Source organism: Chiloscyllium punctatum, chromosome 27 (assembly GCF_047496795.1).
Source record: "Chiloscyllium punctatum isolate Juve2018m chromosome 27, sChiPun1.3, whole genome shotgun sequence".
NCBI lineage: Eukaryota > Metazoa > Chordata > Chondrichthyes > Orectolobiformes > Hemiscylliidae > Chiloscyllium > Chiloscyllium punctatum.
The window spans coordinates 27,498,278-27,514,084 of NC_092765.1; the positions used below are offsets into that span (position 1 = coordinate 27,498,278).

Below are 15,807 nucleotides of genomic sequence, written 5' to 3' on the forward strand. Positions count from 1 at the left end.
ATCCGAGGAGCAGGAGAATTGACATTTCGGGCATAAGCCCTTCTTCAGGAATGATTCCTGGAGAAAGGTTTATGCCCGAAACGTCGATTCTCCTGCTCAATTCTCCTGCACCTCGGATGCTGCCTGGCCTGCTGTGTTTTTCCAGCACCACATCTTTCTACTCTATTAATCTGGTCCAGTCAGGGAACTCATTCTCTGACGTCCACCTAGCTGACCTTGTTACAATCACTACAGTCTAATGGAAAGAAATGATCTTGTAACAATACCAATTATAAATATTGTTTTCTTAGCGTGCTTTAGCAACATTAACGCTCAGTGCATTGTTAATTCCAGGTTGGGAAAGAGGCTGTCTGGAATTGAACTCCTGCCATGTATTGCGCCATCTTTGATTCTTCACTCAGACATGAATCTTTTTTTTAAACATAGTTTTGTTTCCATCTTGTTTAAATGGGATCCATTCCCACAGGGTCGAAAGAGTTTACTGAAAGGTGGAAAGACTCTGGAGCGGTCAGGGAGCAGCAATTAAGTGAAGTAAAACCAGCACAGAAGATCACTCAGCCTAACTATTTGAACTATCTCCCATTTTTTTTTCTCACATGCTTGTCTTGTCCTTTATCTGCACCCATGCTATTGATTTCAACTAATGATTGGGAGCGGTTCCTTCTTTCAGTTCTTCAGGTGCAAAAGTTTTTTTTTGTTCTGAATTCACCTTTGGATTTCATGGTGACTGTGTGCTATTTGTGCCCTATGTAGTTATGCTGTGCCCTACAGCATGCTGAAAGAGGGAAATGGAACTGACAATATCATTGTACAAGATGTTTGCTTTATTGTATACCTATGTTTTTTGTGTATTATCCTTGTGAATGTTTTGTCCCAGTTGAGCATTTGCATTTTAATAGATAATTTTAATCACCCTGTATCTGATCTATTATGACATAGTTCTGGCGCAGGTAGGACTTGAACACAAGCCTCCTGGCTCAAAGGTAAAAATTCTCTGACAGCATCACAGGAGCCCCCATTTTTCCTTTTCTCTGTTAATCAGAATCATCTGAAGATCCAGTACAGTTTTAGCAAATGTAACTTTCATACTATCCAGTTCTAGATTTCAAATAAAGCTTGGTGCTTGTATTTGTTTAAAAAAATTTGCTAAACTTTGTAACTATTCCAATGTGTTTGTATTTGTCTAAATAATTGAATTATTGCTTTTTTATATTAATGATGTGTTCTAAGGGGAAAAACATCGATTTTACGTGTTTTCTGATTGTGATTCCTCAAAAGAACAGGAATAGGCCAGTCAGCTGATCTGTGTCCGAAATCAAAATACGTGCCTTTGGCCTATATCCCTTAATCCCTTTGCTTGATAAAAGACTATCTACATTTGTTGTAATTTAGGTAAATGTGAGTTGCCTCTTTTTTTTTTGGAAAAGTGAAGCAGGGCAGGATTTATACACTTAATAGTTTAAGATCTTGAGTGTTTGCTGTGCAAAGAGACCTTAGAGTGTAGGTTCATAGCTGCTTCAAAGTGAAGACACAGGTAGATTAGATAGTCAAGAAGACTTTATTGGCCAGCGTATTGAGCATAGGAGTTGGAAGGTCATGTTGTGGCTGTACAGGATATTGGTAAGGCCACTATGGGAATAGTGTGCAATCCTGGTCTCCCTGCTGTGGGAAGGATGTTGTGAAACTGGAAAGGGTTCAGAAAAGATTTAGTCACAGCTGTAGATCTATAGCACGGAAACGGACCCTTTTGGTTCAACCAGTCCACGCCGACCAGATATCCCATCCCAATCTAGTCCCACCTGCCTGCATGTGCCCCATATCCCTCCAAACCCTTCCTATTCATGTGCCCATCCAGATGCTTTTTTAAATGTTGCAATTGTACCAGCCTCCACCACTTCCTCTGGCAGTTCATACAATCACCACCCTTTTGTGTGAAAAAGCTGTCCCTGAGGTTCCTTTCATATCTTTCCCCTCTCACCCTAAACCTATACCCTCTAATTCTGGACTCCCCTATCCCAGGGAAACAACTTTGTCTATTTATCCTATCTACGCCGCTCATGATTTAATAAACCTCTATAAGGTCACCTGTCAACCTCTGACGGACCATAGCAAATAGCCCCAGCCTATTCAACCTGTCCCTATAGCTCAAATCCTCCAACACCGGTAACGCCCTTTGTAAATCTTTTCTGAACCCTTTCAAGTTTCACAACATCCATCCGATAGGAAGGAGACCAGAATTGCCTGCAATATCCCAAAAGTGGCGTTACCAATGTCCTGTACAATTACCTTCAACTCCTGTACTCAATATTCTGACCAATAATGGAAAGCATACCAAACGCCACCTTTACTATCCTATCCACCTATGACTCTATTTTCAAGGAGCAATGAACCTGCACTCCAAAGTCTCTTGATTCAGCCACATTCCCCAGGACCTAACTATTAAGTGTATAAGTTCTGCTAAGATTTGATTTCCTAAAATGTAGCACCTCGCATTCATCTAAATTAAACTCCATCTGCCACCCATTGGCCCATCTGGTCAAGATCTGTTGTAATTTGAGGTAGACTTCTTCGCTGTCCACTACACTTCCAATTTTGGTGTTATCTGCAAACTTATTAATTATACCACCTGTGTTCATATCTAAATCATGTATATAAATGATGAAAAATAGTGGACCCAGCACTGATCCTTGTGCCACACTACCCTCTGTCTTTGACCTTTGAGCCAATTCTGTATTCAAATGGCTAGTTTTTCCAGTGTTCCATGAGATCTAACCTTGCTAACCAGTCTGCAGTAGTGTCGGATATTGCCAGGGTTGGAGGGTTTGCGCTTTAGGAAGAGGCTGAACAGAGCTATTGTCCTTGGAGCAGCAGAGGTGGAGGGATGACCTAGTAGGAGTTTCTGAAATCACAAGGGTTATGGTTAGGTTGACTAGACAAGGTCTTTTTTCTGGGATGGGAGGTGACTAAAACTAATGGCAGAGATTTAAGGTGAGAGGGAAAAATTTAAAAGGGACCTTAAAAGCAATGGTTTCACGCAGAGGATGGTGTATATATGGAATGAGCTGCCAAAAGTAGTGGTAGACACTGGCACAATTACAATATTTAAAAGGCATCTGGATGGGTATATGAATAGGTGGGGTTTAGAGGGATTACATTAGTTTAGGATATCTGTTTGGCATAGATTAGTTGGACTGGTGGACCTTTCCAGCAACACACGTTTCAGCTCTGTATATCTCTAAGACTCTTTGTGAAAGAAATCTCCAAACTGAACGGTCTAGTCCAAATTTTGACATTACGCTTTGTCATTTGAGAGTCTCCAACCAGTGAAAGTAGTTTATTTATCCTGCCTTTTTCTGTTAATACCCTGAAGCCTTGGACTACCTCTGGATCAGGTGGAACTTAAAACTATGCTTCTTGGCTTAGAGTTAGGGATACTACCCCTGCACCGTAAAAGCAAAACCATTTCGGTTATGTGACGGGAGGGTAATCTAATCTAATTTTAATCAGGAGCTCTATTTCAAATTTACCGCTGCAGAGCAGTGGGGAAAGAAGAACCAATGACAGGCGCCAGCTCTCATCGTGGAAATGTCAATCTTTGTGTTCTGGTGACATCACAATTCCGGGCGGGGACACTTCGACATCTAAGGGGCGGACTTGTCTCGACGTCGGGCCCAATCAACAGCGACGGGGCGGAGCTACTGTACGTGGCCGCCACGAATCAGGAGCGGAGGAGGCGGGGCTCCGGTGATGGAGCATGCGCCGTGTGGCTGGGCGCGAAGGCCGAACTGGAGAGTTGGTTAGTTTTGGGGTTGAGCTTTCTCGCGGCTGGCGCCTCGAGCCGCTCGGTTTTAAAGGTCGGCATGAAGTCATTTTGATCGGAACGCGCCGATTTGCTGAACCCTTTGGACCTGCCGCCTTTTGTTCTTCGAGTATTTTTCCGTTAATTGTGCCGCGATGTCGGTGTCCGAGCCGCAGCCGTGCACGGAGGTAGGAGCAAAATGGAGGGAGGGTCTGCTGGGCCGGCTCCGGCTTGGCGCGCGGGCCGGGGCCGGGGCCGGGGCCGGGGCCGGGGACTCCGCTCTCAGTCTCTGCCTCTGGGATCCATTGGGCATTGTACCCGCAGTTCACTCTTCTCCAAACTTTTGTCTGGAGAATCGTCCCGCTTCATCCTGAGAGATAAAATGAAAGCCTTGTAACTGTTGGCACTTTCAGACCTGTCAGCTGGTCTTTTTAATCTCTCTGGTGGGTTTAAATATGTCAGTTTCTACCATTAAGAGCCTTCCGTATTTTAATGACTGGCTGCCTGTCTTTTGTACTCGCTCACTGCAGGTTGTCTTTTTCCCGCTGTCTGTCTGTTCTCGATTGTGAATTTATTTATTTATTTTTTTGGCGGGTGTTGCTTTAGGTTAATCAAGGTGATCCTGATGATGGGAGTTGTTAGTTGGCGGTTTCCTCTGGTAGTTGAGATGCAACATATTATTATACCTTACGTTTTCCCCCCTCCTGTTTAATCACCGCCCAAAATTGTTGGCGCTCGTTGTGTTCTTTTTTTTCAATCTGTTCTTTTGTTGCACAACTTTTTATTTTCATTGGTTTGTGATCTTAAGTTCCATTGCTTTTAAATCTTTTCACAACTTGTAGAACATAGCACTACGATATGTTCATAACTGTTTTGCAGACGTGAGGCAGCATGAAGAAAAGCTTAGCAAGGTGAAAATATAGTTGTAGCTGTGAAGAGATTAGTTACTCCTTGGGTACTTTTAACTTTTTGAACAGTCATACTGCTTCCATGTATTGCTTCTCATTGAGTGGAATGAGCACGTAGTCTATTGTGTTCAGAACAGTGAGAGGTGATCTAATTCAAACTATTTCATAATTCCGTGTATGCAGCTTGTTATCAAACCAGATACTAACTTATCATTGGGCTAGCAAGCGTAAGCCAAACCACTTGATATAGTTTCGTCTTGATATAACGCACTGAATAAGATCTTCAGGGTCCCAGATTCAGTCGACTAGAATGGATTTTGATATGCTAGCTTTTGTACTTAAAATTGTGCAATGGTGAATTGGATTGTGAATACTGAGTGAGTCGAATTTATTTGCGGTCGAGTATAACTTAATATTTTGAGTTGGAATTTTTGGTGGGGTTTAGGGATTTTAGATTAATTAGTGCAACCAATATATAAGTAACATCTGCAGTTCTGTTTACAATCACAATGCAGTTCTTTGTGAACACGATTAAAAGCTTTGTTTAACTTTGCAAATACAGTAGCGTATGTGTTTCTCTTGGAAGTTCCCACACAAGTATCAAATGTAACGTTAATATCGGTTTTATCACACTCGCATGTACTAGCAACAATTAATCATTGAATTCAATTCAGTAATGCCAGTATTAAAATGGAATGCTGTTCATCGGCTGAGAAATATTGGACCGAATGGTGAAGCAGTGTCTTAATATCCAGTATGACATTAGGTATTGACATTTCACCAGCTGTGCGGTTTTTGAGGTACTTGTTCCATTTTCTGGAAACCTGTCCTGTATTACAGCTGCTTCCTCATTTATCTATTTGCTAGGCTGTGATAGGTGCTACGAGGGAAGGGAAGACATTTCATGAACACAAAGTGTGATCGGTTCTGTACATATTCAGTTTTCTTTCACTGAAATGTAGAAAGTGTAAGTTTATATCGGAGCAGGTTGGTACAAAATCAACTTCAACTGTTCATTTCAAACTGCTTATGTTGCAGTACTGACCAGATTGTAACTGGTGTCAGCAAATTGATTCATGTCATGGCTGCCACAAATAAATAAGTACAAAACGTCACAAATCTTAGTTCAGCAATGGAATTCCTTTTGGCATAGAATTGTATGAGGATGTAATTGGCTATAAACAAAATATTAATTAAATTGCTTCCAACTTCACATTTCAGTAATATTTGGCTTGTATGAGCTACTTAACCCAGAACAATGGTTCATAAAAGTAAGTAATGGATTTCAAATTATTACAAAATCCTTCACTGAAATATTCTACCATAGAGGTCAGTAGATTACGTTTTCAAACATGGTGAAGTCAAATGTGTCCAATTAGTATTGAGTACATGGAAATTTCTGTGAATGCTGTTGAAATGCTAGCACTGATGTTAAACTATCACGAAAATGTTTATGGTCAGTTTCAAAGATACTTCTTGTAAATTGAACTTTCATGCCTGCATAGAGATGCTTATTAGTTTTAATTCTTTTGATTTCATGTTGTGTCAATGTGGAGTGTTAAGATTTACCCTGCTTTTACCTTGAATTTTAATTCTTCCATTAGTGTCACTGTCATGGCCAATATTTGTTGCCTGTCCAATTGTTCTGTGACTGAGTGTCTTGCTCTGACATTTCAGAAGGCAATTTATAATCAGCCAATGTACTCTGGACTTTTATCACAGGCAATACCAGATCAGGATGGAAGGTTTCCTTCCTTGAGAAAATCCTGAAAGAACATGTGAATCAGGGGTTTTACCGCAAACAGTTACAGGTTCATGAGACTAGCTTTTTAGTTTGAGATTTCATTTATTGAATTTAAATTCCATTACCTATCATGGTGGAATTTGAACCCCGTCACTAGGCTTCTGGATTACAGGTGCAGTGACATTACCACTATTTTCCACTTCAAATACTTTGCTGAATTAATGGACAGGTACGAGGTTTAAAATGAGTTTAAAAGGGTAACAGAGCATTGGTGGTGGTGCAGCGAAGATGTACATCAATAATGCTAGCACTGATGTTAACCTATCATGAATGACTCGCTTGTCTGGAACTTTTTGAGAAGAGAGATGACTGAGTGATGTGCTGTAAAATTATAGAGGTTTGATAAGATGGATGCAGCACACGTTTCTGGTTGTTAGATATTCAAATGAAGGGTCAAAGAACTTGATCATCACTGTTAAATTCAGGACAATCACCTGATGAAGGAGCGTTGCTCCGAAAGCTAGTGTGCTTCCAATTAAACCTGTTGGACTATAACCTGGTGTTGTGTAATTTTTTAACTTTGTACACCCCAGTCCAACACCGGCATCTCCAAATTATATCAGATGAAGTTGGGTGGAGGACTTTCATGTCAAGCATAAACTTTAATATGAACTGGTTCTGTCAAGTAACTACTTTTTGAGCTGTTTGTGATTTATTTGCTGAAAATGTTTGAAGACTTGTTTGAGAAATACAAATGTTTGTGATCTCCATCAGGCAGAGAAAATCTTGCTTGATGCTCTGGTTTGAAATTGACCTTGGAAGTGGAACTCAATGGTTGTAACATGTCTCTTATTTTCTGTCTTTGTGTACTCACTTTGATTGTAATCCATTTTGCTCAGTATTCTGATTTTGTAACTAATGAGCTATGACCAAAGTACGCCCTGATTTTGTAATTTCTTTTCAGTTAACATTTGGTGAAGAAAAAACAAATGACAGCGATAACGACAGTGGCAAGGGCAGTTATGGAATGGTCTCCCCATGTTCGAACAAAGAAGCATGTCACAATAGTGGAGGTTTGTGCTTTTTTTGTGTGTAACCGGTCAGCTTGCAAAATTAATAGTCATTAATTCTCAATATCATCAAATCCATTATTTTATGGAGTACTTCATTGCAAATTTTCTGCAAGTGTGAATGTGAATATTTCGGATGTTAATTCTTTATTGATCGAAGTTATCTACTTTTACATTAGAATTAGACTAGGATAAGTAGAGAAATCATCAAGGGAGAACAGAAAGTAAGTTGAGAGAAAATTAACTTCAAAGGTAAACTAGTGAACATAACTGTAAGCATTTTTAAATGTACAAAAAGATAGGAGAGAAGTCAACATGATCATGGGCCCCTTAGAAAGTGAAACTGGGGGAATAGTTATGAGGAACAAGCAAATAGCTGGGGAGCTAACCAAATAGTTTGCATCAGTCTACATGGAAGATACTTGGAAGATATCATCATGACTAAAGAATATGGGGGAAGAATTAAGGACCATCACTAGTAAAGTAGTATTAGACAAGCTAATAGGGCTAAAGGCACTTAAGTCCACTGACCCTTGATGGCTTGCATACTAAGATCCTAAAAGAGATTGCTGCAGAGATAGTGGAAGTGTTGGTTGTAATTTTTCAAAATACCTTGGATTCTGGGGAAGTCCTGGAGGGTTGGAAAGCTGCCAGTATGGCACTCCTAATCAAAAAATGGGAGGCAAACAGCATATAATTATCAGCCAGTTAGTCTAACATCTATTGTTGGAAAAATGTTGAAATCAATTATTTAAGGAAGTAATTGCAGAAAATTTGGAAAATCATAATTTAATCAAGCAGAGTCATGGCTTCGTGGAAGGGAAATTATGTCTGACTAATTTAATCAAGTTTTTCAAGGAAGTCTCAACCAGCATGGTTAGAGGGGTGTGATGTATTGGTATTTCCAGAAGGTGTTCGATAAAATATCTCTCAAACGTTAAGTTGTAAGATCAGAGCCCACCATGTTGGAGGTAATGAACTTGCTCATGAGCAGGAAACTGAATGGGCATTAGGGCAACTTTTTCAAATTTGCAACCTGTAACCAATGGAGTTCTGCAGAAGTCGGTGCTCAGACCACAGCTGATTTACAATATACAACAATGACTTTAAGGAAGAAAACAAATTTGCAGATGACAGAAAAATAGCATGAAAGACAACCTGTGAGATGGTTGCAAACAGTTTACAGAGGTAATGGGTAAAGTGGGAAGATAAGTTGGCAAATAGAGTATAATGTGGAAAAATGTGGATTTGTTCTTTGTTTTTTGTCTTCATCCAGATTCTGAAGAGGAAATTTTTACCAGGAAGAAAATGACAATGAAACCTTTGCAAGAGAGTGATAGTGATGGGGAGGCATGCAAGCCACACAGAAACAGCAATTCGAAATCAGATGGCGAGAGTGAATATGAAGAACAAAACTTAAGTGTTAATTCTGGAGATAAGAGCAAGAGGCTGCGACGTGTTCGGAAAGTAATGTTGGACAGTGATGAAAGTGACTCTGATATTATTAATGGTGAAGGCCAAGTGAGAATAATAAAACCTAGTTGTGTTGGTAGTGAAAATGAGGCACTGCCCATAGCAGAAATCAGACATGAAACCTCTGATTCACATAGCTCTTCAGCTAGCTTAGAAACATCCGAACATTCAAAACATCGCAAGGAACGAAGAAATCGCAAGGACAAATCCCAGAGACAACGAGAGAAATCACAGAAAACATTCAAAGCAGTTGAGAAACTGAAGAGAAAGAAGAAAAAACAAGAAAAAATGGTGTGGAAACTAGATATTTAACAGGGTGCCTTCAGAGGTTAAACTTGAACTGTTGAACCATATGACTTTTTAAGATCTTTTTCAAGTCAAATTTGTGACAGCTCTTTGAAGATAGTATTAAATAGTGAATACCTTAATCACTTTTAATTTTTTTTCTGAATTTCTTTAACTTCTGCTCAGGAAGAGTCCACAGAATACAAGTCAGCAGAAGACAGTGGCTGCCTGCTCAACAACAGTGACCTGTTTGAAACTGAAATGGATGATGTGAATGAATTTGATGCAGAGGAAGAGTTGTCATTGGATGCCATACGAGCAGCTGTGAAGAAGAAAGCAAAACAATTCAAAGTGAGTGCAATTTGAAACTTCTAAAATTGGGTTTTGTTCCACAAAATGAACGACATGTGCAAGTTTTGTTTCCCAAAATGATCAACTGTTTTTTGGGTACAATACAACAAGTGCAATCAGATTCCCTGCCCTTGACAAACATAGAGCTAGTGGTTTGTGTGAAAATGGAAGAAAGGGACCCAGACTGGGGGACCTCTATGAAAATCTGGACAAAGATAGTAAATCTTCACTTGTAGGGATTTAACCATTGGGTAGGAATGTGGTTTTGTGAATGTACATTTGTGTGTTGAGTGTCAATTTTAAGTTGCAGATACTACAGTGATAAAATGTCACTTATCCATGGTAGCTACAGCTAGTTAAGATTCAAAAATTCCATCATTCCTCTCAATACAATTTGCATTGTAGGTCATCTGAAAACCCCAGTGTTCACTAACCTTTATTGGCTCTGACTTGAACAATATCTTGATTATTAAAATTTTGATCCTTAAGTTTTAAATTCTTTTCATAATTTTACACCTATCTTTCATAATCACCTCCAACCCTACAAGTATGGAAATCAATGCCTTTTTCTAACCTGGCCTCTTGTGGAACATCAATTTTCATTGCTTCATCAATGGTGAGCCATGTAGTTAATTGACTTGGTCCAAGCCCCTGGAATTCCCCTCATCCTTCCTACCTCATTTTTCTCCTGATGACACAACGTGGCATTTACCACTTTGTCCAAGCCTTCAGTCATGTCCTGTATCTTGTATGAATGGCCCATTGTCATTCATACTTTACTTTGCAATAATTCTGTAACATGTCTTGGGATGTTTTATTTCAACAATGGCTACTTCCAAGTATGTTATTTCTGCCATCTGTCCTTTATTTAGTCATCTATTTTGTCATTTAAACAACACTCACCATCTGAACTCTAAAATTTTGTTAATCACTCCTTTAAGATCGCTTGCTCTGCTAACAGTATATATCCATATTTACTTTTCTGCTTGACACATTTTTGATAAGAGATCAAATGTGGGAACCGAGATTGAAACTTTACTTTTGTTGATTTCATCATCACCCATGCAAAATGTTCCAAGGAATAGAGAATACATGTTGAAATGTGAATTACAGCCTTGGCTCAGAAGAGCTGAATTCCAGAAATGAGTTGTGAGTAACAGCCCTTGAAATCAAGACTGTTTAGCAAAAGGAGCCCAAGAAAAACTGGAATCATGGGTATCAGGAAAATTTCCTGCTGGTTGGAGTCATTCCTGGCACAGAGGAAGGTGGTTGTGGTTGTTGGAGTTCAGTGCTCCTCAGGGTAGTTATTCTAGGCCCAAGTCTCTTCAGCTGCTTTATTGGTGACTTTCCCTTTAACATAAGCTCAGAAGTGGGGATGTTGGCTGTTGATTCACAATTCCTTATATTCCAAAGCAGTCTATGTTCAAATGCAGCAAGATCTGGATGATATCTAGGCTTGGGCTGACGGGTGGCATGTAATATTTGCACCACACAAATACCACAATGTGGTGCTGGAAAAGCACAGCAGGTCAAGCAACATCTGAGCAGCGGGAGAATCAATGTTTCGGGCATAAACCTCATTCTATTCTCCTCCTCCTCAGAAGCTGCCTGACCTGCTGAGCTTTTCCAGCACCACTGTCAACTCTGATCTCCAGCATCTGCAGTCCTCATTTTGACCACACAAATACCAGGCAATGGACGTCTCCAATAAACGACAGTAAAATTTCTGCCTCTTGACGTTCAATGGTGTTACCATCACTTATTCCCTCCCTATCTGTATTCTGGGGATTATCATTGACCAGAAAATCTAACTGGATGCTGCATAAACTGTGGCTGCAAGAGTAGATCAGAGGCTAAGAATACTGTGGGGGGTAACTCACCTCCTGACTTCCCAAAGCCTGTCCACAATCTACAAGGCGCGTGATGGAATATTTCCCATTTGGCTAGGTCAGTGCAGCTCCCACAACTCGAAAGAAGCTTGACACCATCCTGGTCAAGGCAACTCATTTAATTGGTGCCGCATCCACAAACATCCACACCCTCCACTGTCCAGGCTCAGTAGAAACAGTGTACCATTTATACAATGCACTGCAGAAATTCACCAAAGATCCTTAGGTCCGAGCCCATGACCACTTGCATCCAGGTGGACAAGGGCAGCAGATACATGCGGCGCCACCACTGAAAGTTCCCCTCCAAGACACTCACCAGCCGAACGTAGAGGTATATAGCTTTTCCTTGACTGCTGTTGGGTTAGAATCCTGGAATTTCTTCCCTCGGGGCATTTGTGTCAAGCTGCCACACATTGACTTTAGCAGTTCAAGAATGCAGCTCGCCACCACTTCTTTTTTTTTTCAAGGACTATGAGGGGCAAGGAATAAAATGCTGATCAGCCATGAAATGGCCATGTATCATGAGTGACTTTTTTTAAAAAAATTGAGCAAGTAGTTCATTTTATTGCATTATTGTGCATCCTCTTGCATTTTATAAATCTGTTACTTTATTTTGCTTATTTGAACAGTTTTTGCAATAATTTCTTAGTTACTCTTACTTCTGTTTTTTTAGAGAATGAATCTAGTGCCATCTGGTGAGAATCTCCAGGATTATGATTGCCAGGAAGCTTTGCAAGTAGAGGAAAAAAAGGTGATATTTGACTAAGACAAGCTTAATGTTGATGCTTCAACCCATCACCATTTAAAATGAAGTAATATATCTAATGTGTCATTTTTATGAAAATAAAGTCTTCATAATGATACCAGGGGTGACTAAATGTTATTCTCGATTCCTTCTCCCATTCTTCTGTCCTTTACATCATATCTTAAAAATCAAAATTTTACAAGCCTATATTCCTCTGTTCAAAACAAAACATAACAATTTTTTAAAACTAAAGTAACTTACAGCTGATGTACATTATCATCTGACAGTTTTTTTAACCATTTAGTCCTTGGAAAATTGTTCTGGTTGAAGGTTGTTTGCAGTACATAATCACCTTTTAGTGGTTCATGGATAACTGCCATGTTACCATGTTCTATGCAATGTGGTGCCCCACAAACTAAATAGCCACTTATCTCTAACAGAAAATAAAAGCCCCTGGCCCCTCCTGGACTATAGCTAATTACTCCATCTTGAATCAGTCGATATTTGACAATTTAAAATAAATATACGAGGAGAGAAATTTGGTAAACTATTAATGAGTACAAAAAGTAGTTAAATTGTAGTGTGGCATCTAGTGCTAAATGCTCGATTCAGGCATTTGAAATTGATTTATTAGTTTCGTCTACTAGAAGAAAGTTCCTGTTTTTATGTAAACATTGCATTTGCGATTAATTTGGTGAATAGTTTTGAATCTCAGTCCTCATTTAAAATAAGAGGTAATTACATTGAAACATTCAAGATTTTGAAGCAATTTAATTGGGTGGACACGGACTTAAAGTTACAGACTTGATGCTCTATACAGTCTACTCCTACTCCTGGTGCTCTTAAGAGGCGTGTATGGGGAATAAATGTTCACTATACTAGTTGGCTGAATTACCTGTTTCTTTGCAATAAGTGCTGCTTATTTTTAAATGGTTACATGCTCAACCCAAATTCTAAGCCGACAGTAATGTGGAGCTGAGGTCACAAGCTATATCTGAATATAGATTTGAAGTATACTTAAGATTTGAGATGTAATATCTGTCATACCAGTTCCAATGAATGTGGCTTATGAAGTTATGCTGCAAATGCAAAGTTAAGCTGTTAGGTGCATACCTGCTGAAGGAACAATGGTCATGCTGTCACCATCCATCATGAATACGTGTTTCGAGAAAATAAGTGCTTGTTTATAAAATGTAAAAGGATATTATTCACATTGTGATATTTGATATTACTTCATTTATAAGTGGTCTGGTGATGTTTAACTACAATTAAGATGGTCTTACTACTAAACCAATCCTTGGGTCCCATGATGAAATTTTGAAATTGATGAAAATGCCATGCCTAACATTGTGGTTGGTGCTCAAAGGTTAATATTGTACGCAGCTGTGAAAGAGTTAAAACATGGGCAGCACGGTGGCACAGTGGTTAGCACTGCTGCCTCACAGCGCCAGAGACCCGGGTTCAATTCCCGCCTCGGGTGACTAACTGTGTGGAGTTTGCATGTTCTCCCCGTGTCTGCGTGGGTTTCCTCCGGGTGCTCCGGTTTCCTCCCATAGTCCAAAGATGTGCAGGTTAGGTGAATTGGCCATGCTAAATTGCCCGTAGTGTTAGATAAGGGGTAAATGTAGGGGTCTGGGTGGGTTGTGCTTCGGCGGGTCGGTGTTGACTTGTTGGGCCGAAGGGCCTGTTTCCACACTGTAATGTAATGTAATGTAATCTAATCAGTAATCTAATGTCTTGGGTTTTCAAGATGATTTTTATTGTAGAATCCCTACAGTGTGGAAGCAGATCATATGACCCATCGAGTCCGCACTAACCTTCAGTACAGTATCCTACTCAGACTTACTGCCCCATCCCTGTTACCCTTCATTTCCCATGGCTAATCTACCTAGCCTGCACATCCTTGGACTGTGGGAGGATACCATAGCACCCGAATGAAAGCCACGTAAACGTGCACAATGTGCAAACTACACACACTGTCCAAGGTTGGAATTAAACCCAAGGGCCCTGGTGCTGAGAGGCAGCAGTGCTAACCACTGAGCAGCCATACTGCCCGAAATGCTATTTTGCTAATTGATTCAAATTAAGTTGAACCCCAGCTGAATATTGATTTTTTTTAAAATTTGAAAATGAGATTAAGCATCATTGGAATTATCCAGTGTAAATTCTTTCTGGCAAACCAGGATGCAAATATTTTAAAAGGTTAATTTTTAATATATTTCATTTGTTTCAAGTCTGAGGTTATGTGCCACTCTATCTGAGAAATTTTATTACTTTCTGTCCTTACAGGTACGTATAGAGAGGAAGGCGGCCAAACAGAGTAAGGAAGCAATGAGGCAGATCCACAGTGAAACTCAACGATTGATGCGAGGTGAGGTTTAAAGTGCAAATGACTTTGCTTGTATGTGTGATTCTTCTTCCTGCCATCTGATGCTCTGTTTTTTGTGATTCAATGTAGATATAATATACACAGAAATGTGCCAACCCATGAAGTAGCATAGTTCTATCTTTACTAATTAATTGCAGAGTTCACTATATTCTGATAAGAATAGAGTTGATTTTGTGTTTAAATGTTACAGAAAACATTGATTGAAGAGCACTGCAAGTTTAAGGGAACAGTATTAAACTGGATGTAGCTTGAATTCGAAACGGTTACAAGGTAGAAAACACTAATGATTAATGGATGTTCTTAAAAATGAAGGATTTTTTTTTAAGAAGAGAAGTGATATCACTGTCATCAGAAGTTGAATTTCTTGTTCGTTGTTTCCCCTTGAACTGTGCTCCAGTATTGGGATGCCATATGAAACTTCGGAGGCAACAGATAAGGGTTCTGGTTGATTGAAGAGTTTTGGGAATTTCAGGGCATAGGCAGGTTTGTAGGATTTGGACATCAAATGCGTTTGTAAAGCATAGAAATGGAGTGATGTATTATGGAAATAAGAATTCATAGATGACCCATAAACTACAGAGCAAAGCATTAAAAGAGGAGCAAAAACCTGGTGGATTGGGATCATTCATTCCTGTAGAGAAAGTGAGGACTGCAGCTGCTGGCGATGAGCTTTTCCAGCACCACGCACTCTCCACTGACATCATTCATTTCCCATTCACCATAGCCCACTCTTCAATGACTTTGTACCTTTTTCACAACTTCTTTCATAAATTCCAGACCCAGATATGTAATACTTGCTGTTTTGCCTCCGCATTGTCTAATCTCGAGAATCTGACAATTCTGAATTTAGTTGAACGTTTTCTGATCTCACTGTACCATATGCAGTCCTAATTAATGTAGTCTCCTTTGTGCTGGGAGAACCAAACACAGTCTGTTTTGTGGACCACCCCCTTTCATTCTGTAAATATGCCTAAGAGCTTTCGGGCATCTGTCATTTTTAATTCTGTGCCCCAGATCTTTTTGTCAGTTCTCCCCTATGCTGTAAAGTTAAGTATAAACGTGAAAGTCAACATTATTTTTGGTTAGGTATATCATAGCTTTCCCAATTCAACATCGAGTTTTGATAATTTTATGTAATAATAACCTTTGCACTA

General features: G+C 39.7%; 1 protein-coding gene across 4 annotated transcripts in view; it reads left to right on the forward strand.

The window, feature by feature from the left end:
- Window positions 1-3,712: 3,712 nt before the first annotated feature.
- Window positions 3,713-15,807, forward strand: part of LOC140453582 (claspin) — a 63,420-nt gene continuing 51,325 nt past the window's right edge. For 2 of the 4 annotated variants that reach the window (XM_072548388.1, XM_072548389.1), the window contains exons 1-6: window positions 3,713-3,796; window positions 7,416-7,524; window positions 8,798-9,285; window positions 9,466-9,630; window positions 12,193-12,270; window positions 14,554-14,635. In XM_072548388.1, coding sequence (XP_072404489.1) covers window positions 3,755-3,796; window positions 7,416-7,524; window positions 8,798-9,285; window positions 9,466-9,630; window positions 12,193-12,270; window positions 14,554-14,635 — 964 coding nt within the window. In that variant the 5' untranslated portion in view covers window positions 3,713-3,754. Of the gene's footprint in view, window positions 3,988-5,654; window positions 5,675-7,415; window positions 7,525-8,797; window positions 9,286-9,465; window positions 9,631-12,192; window positions 12,271-14,553; window positions 14,636-15,807 lie in introns of those variants that run through there. The other 2 variants (XM_072548390.1, XM_072548391.1) reach the window with 2 other exon arrangements.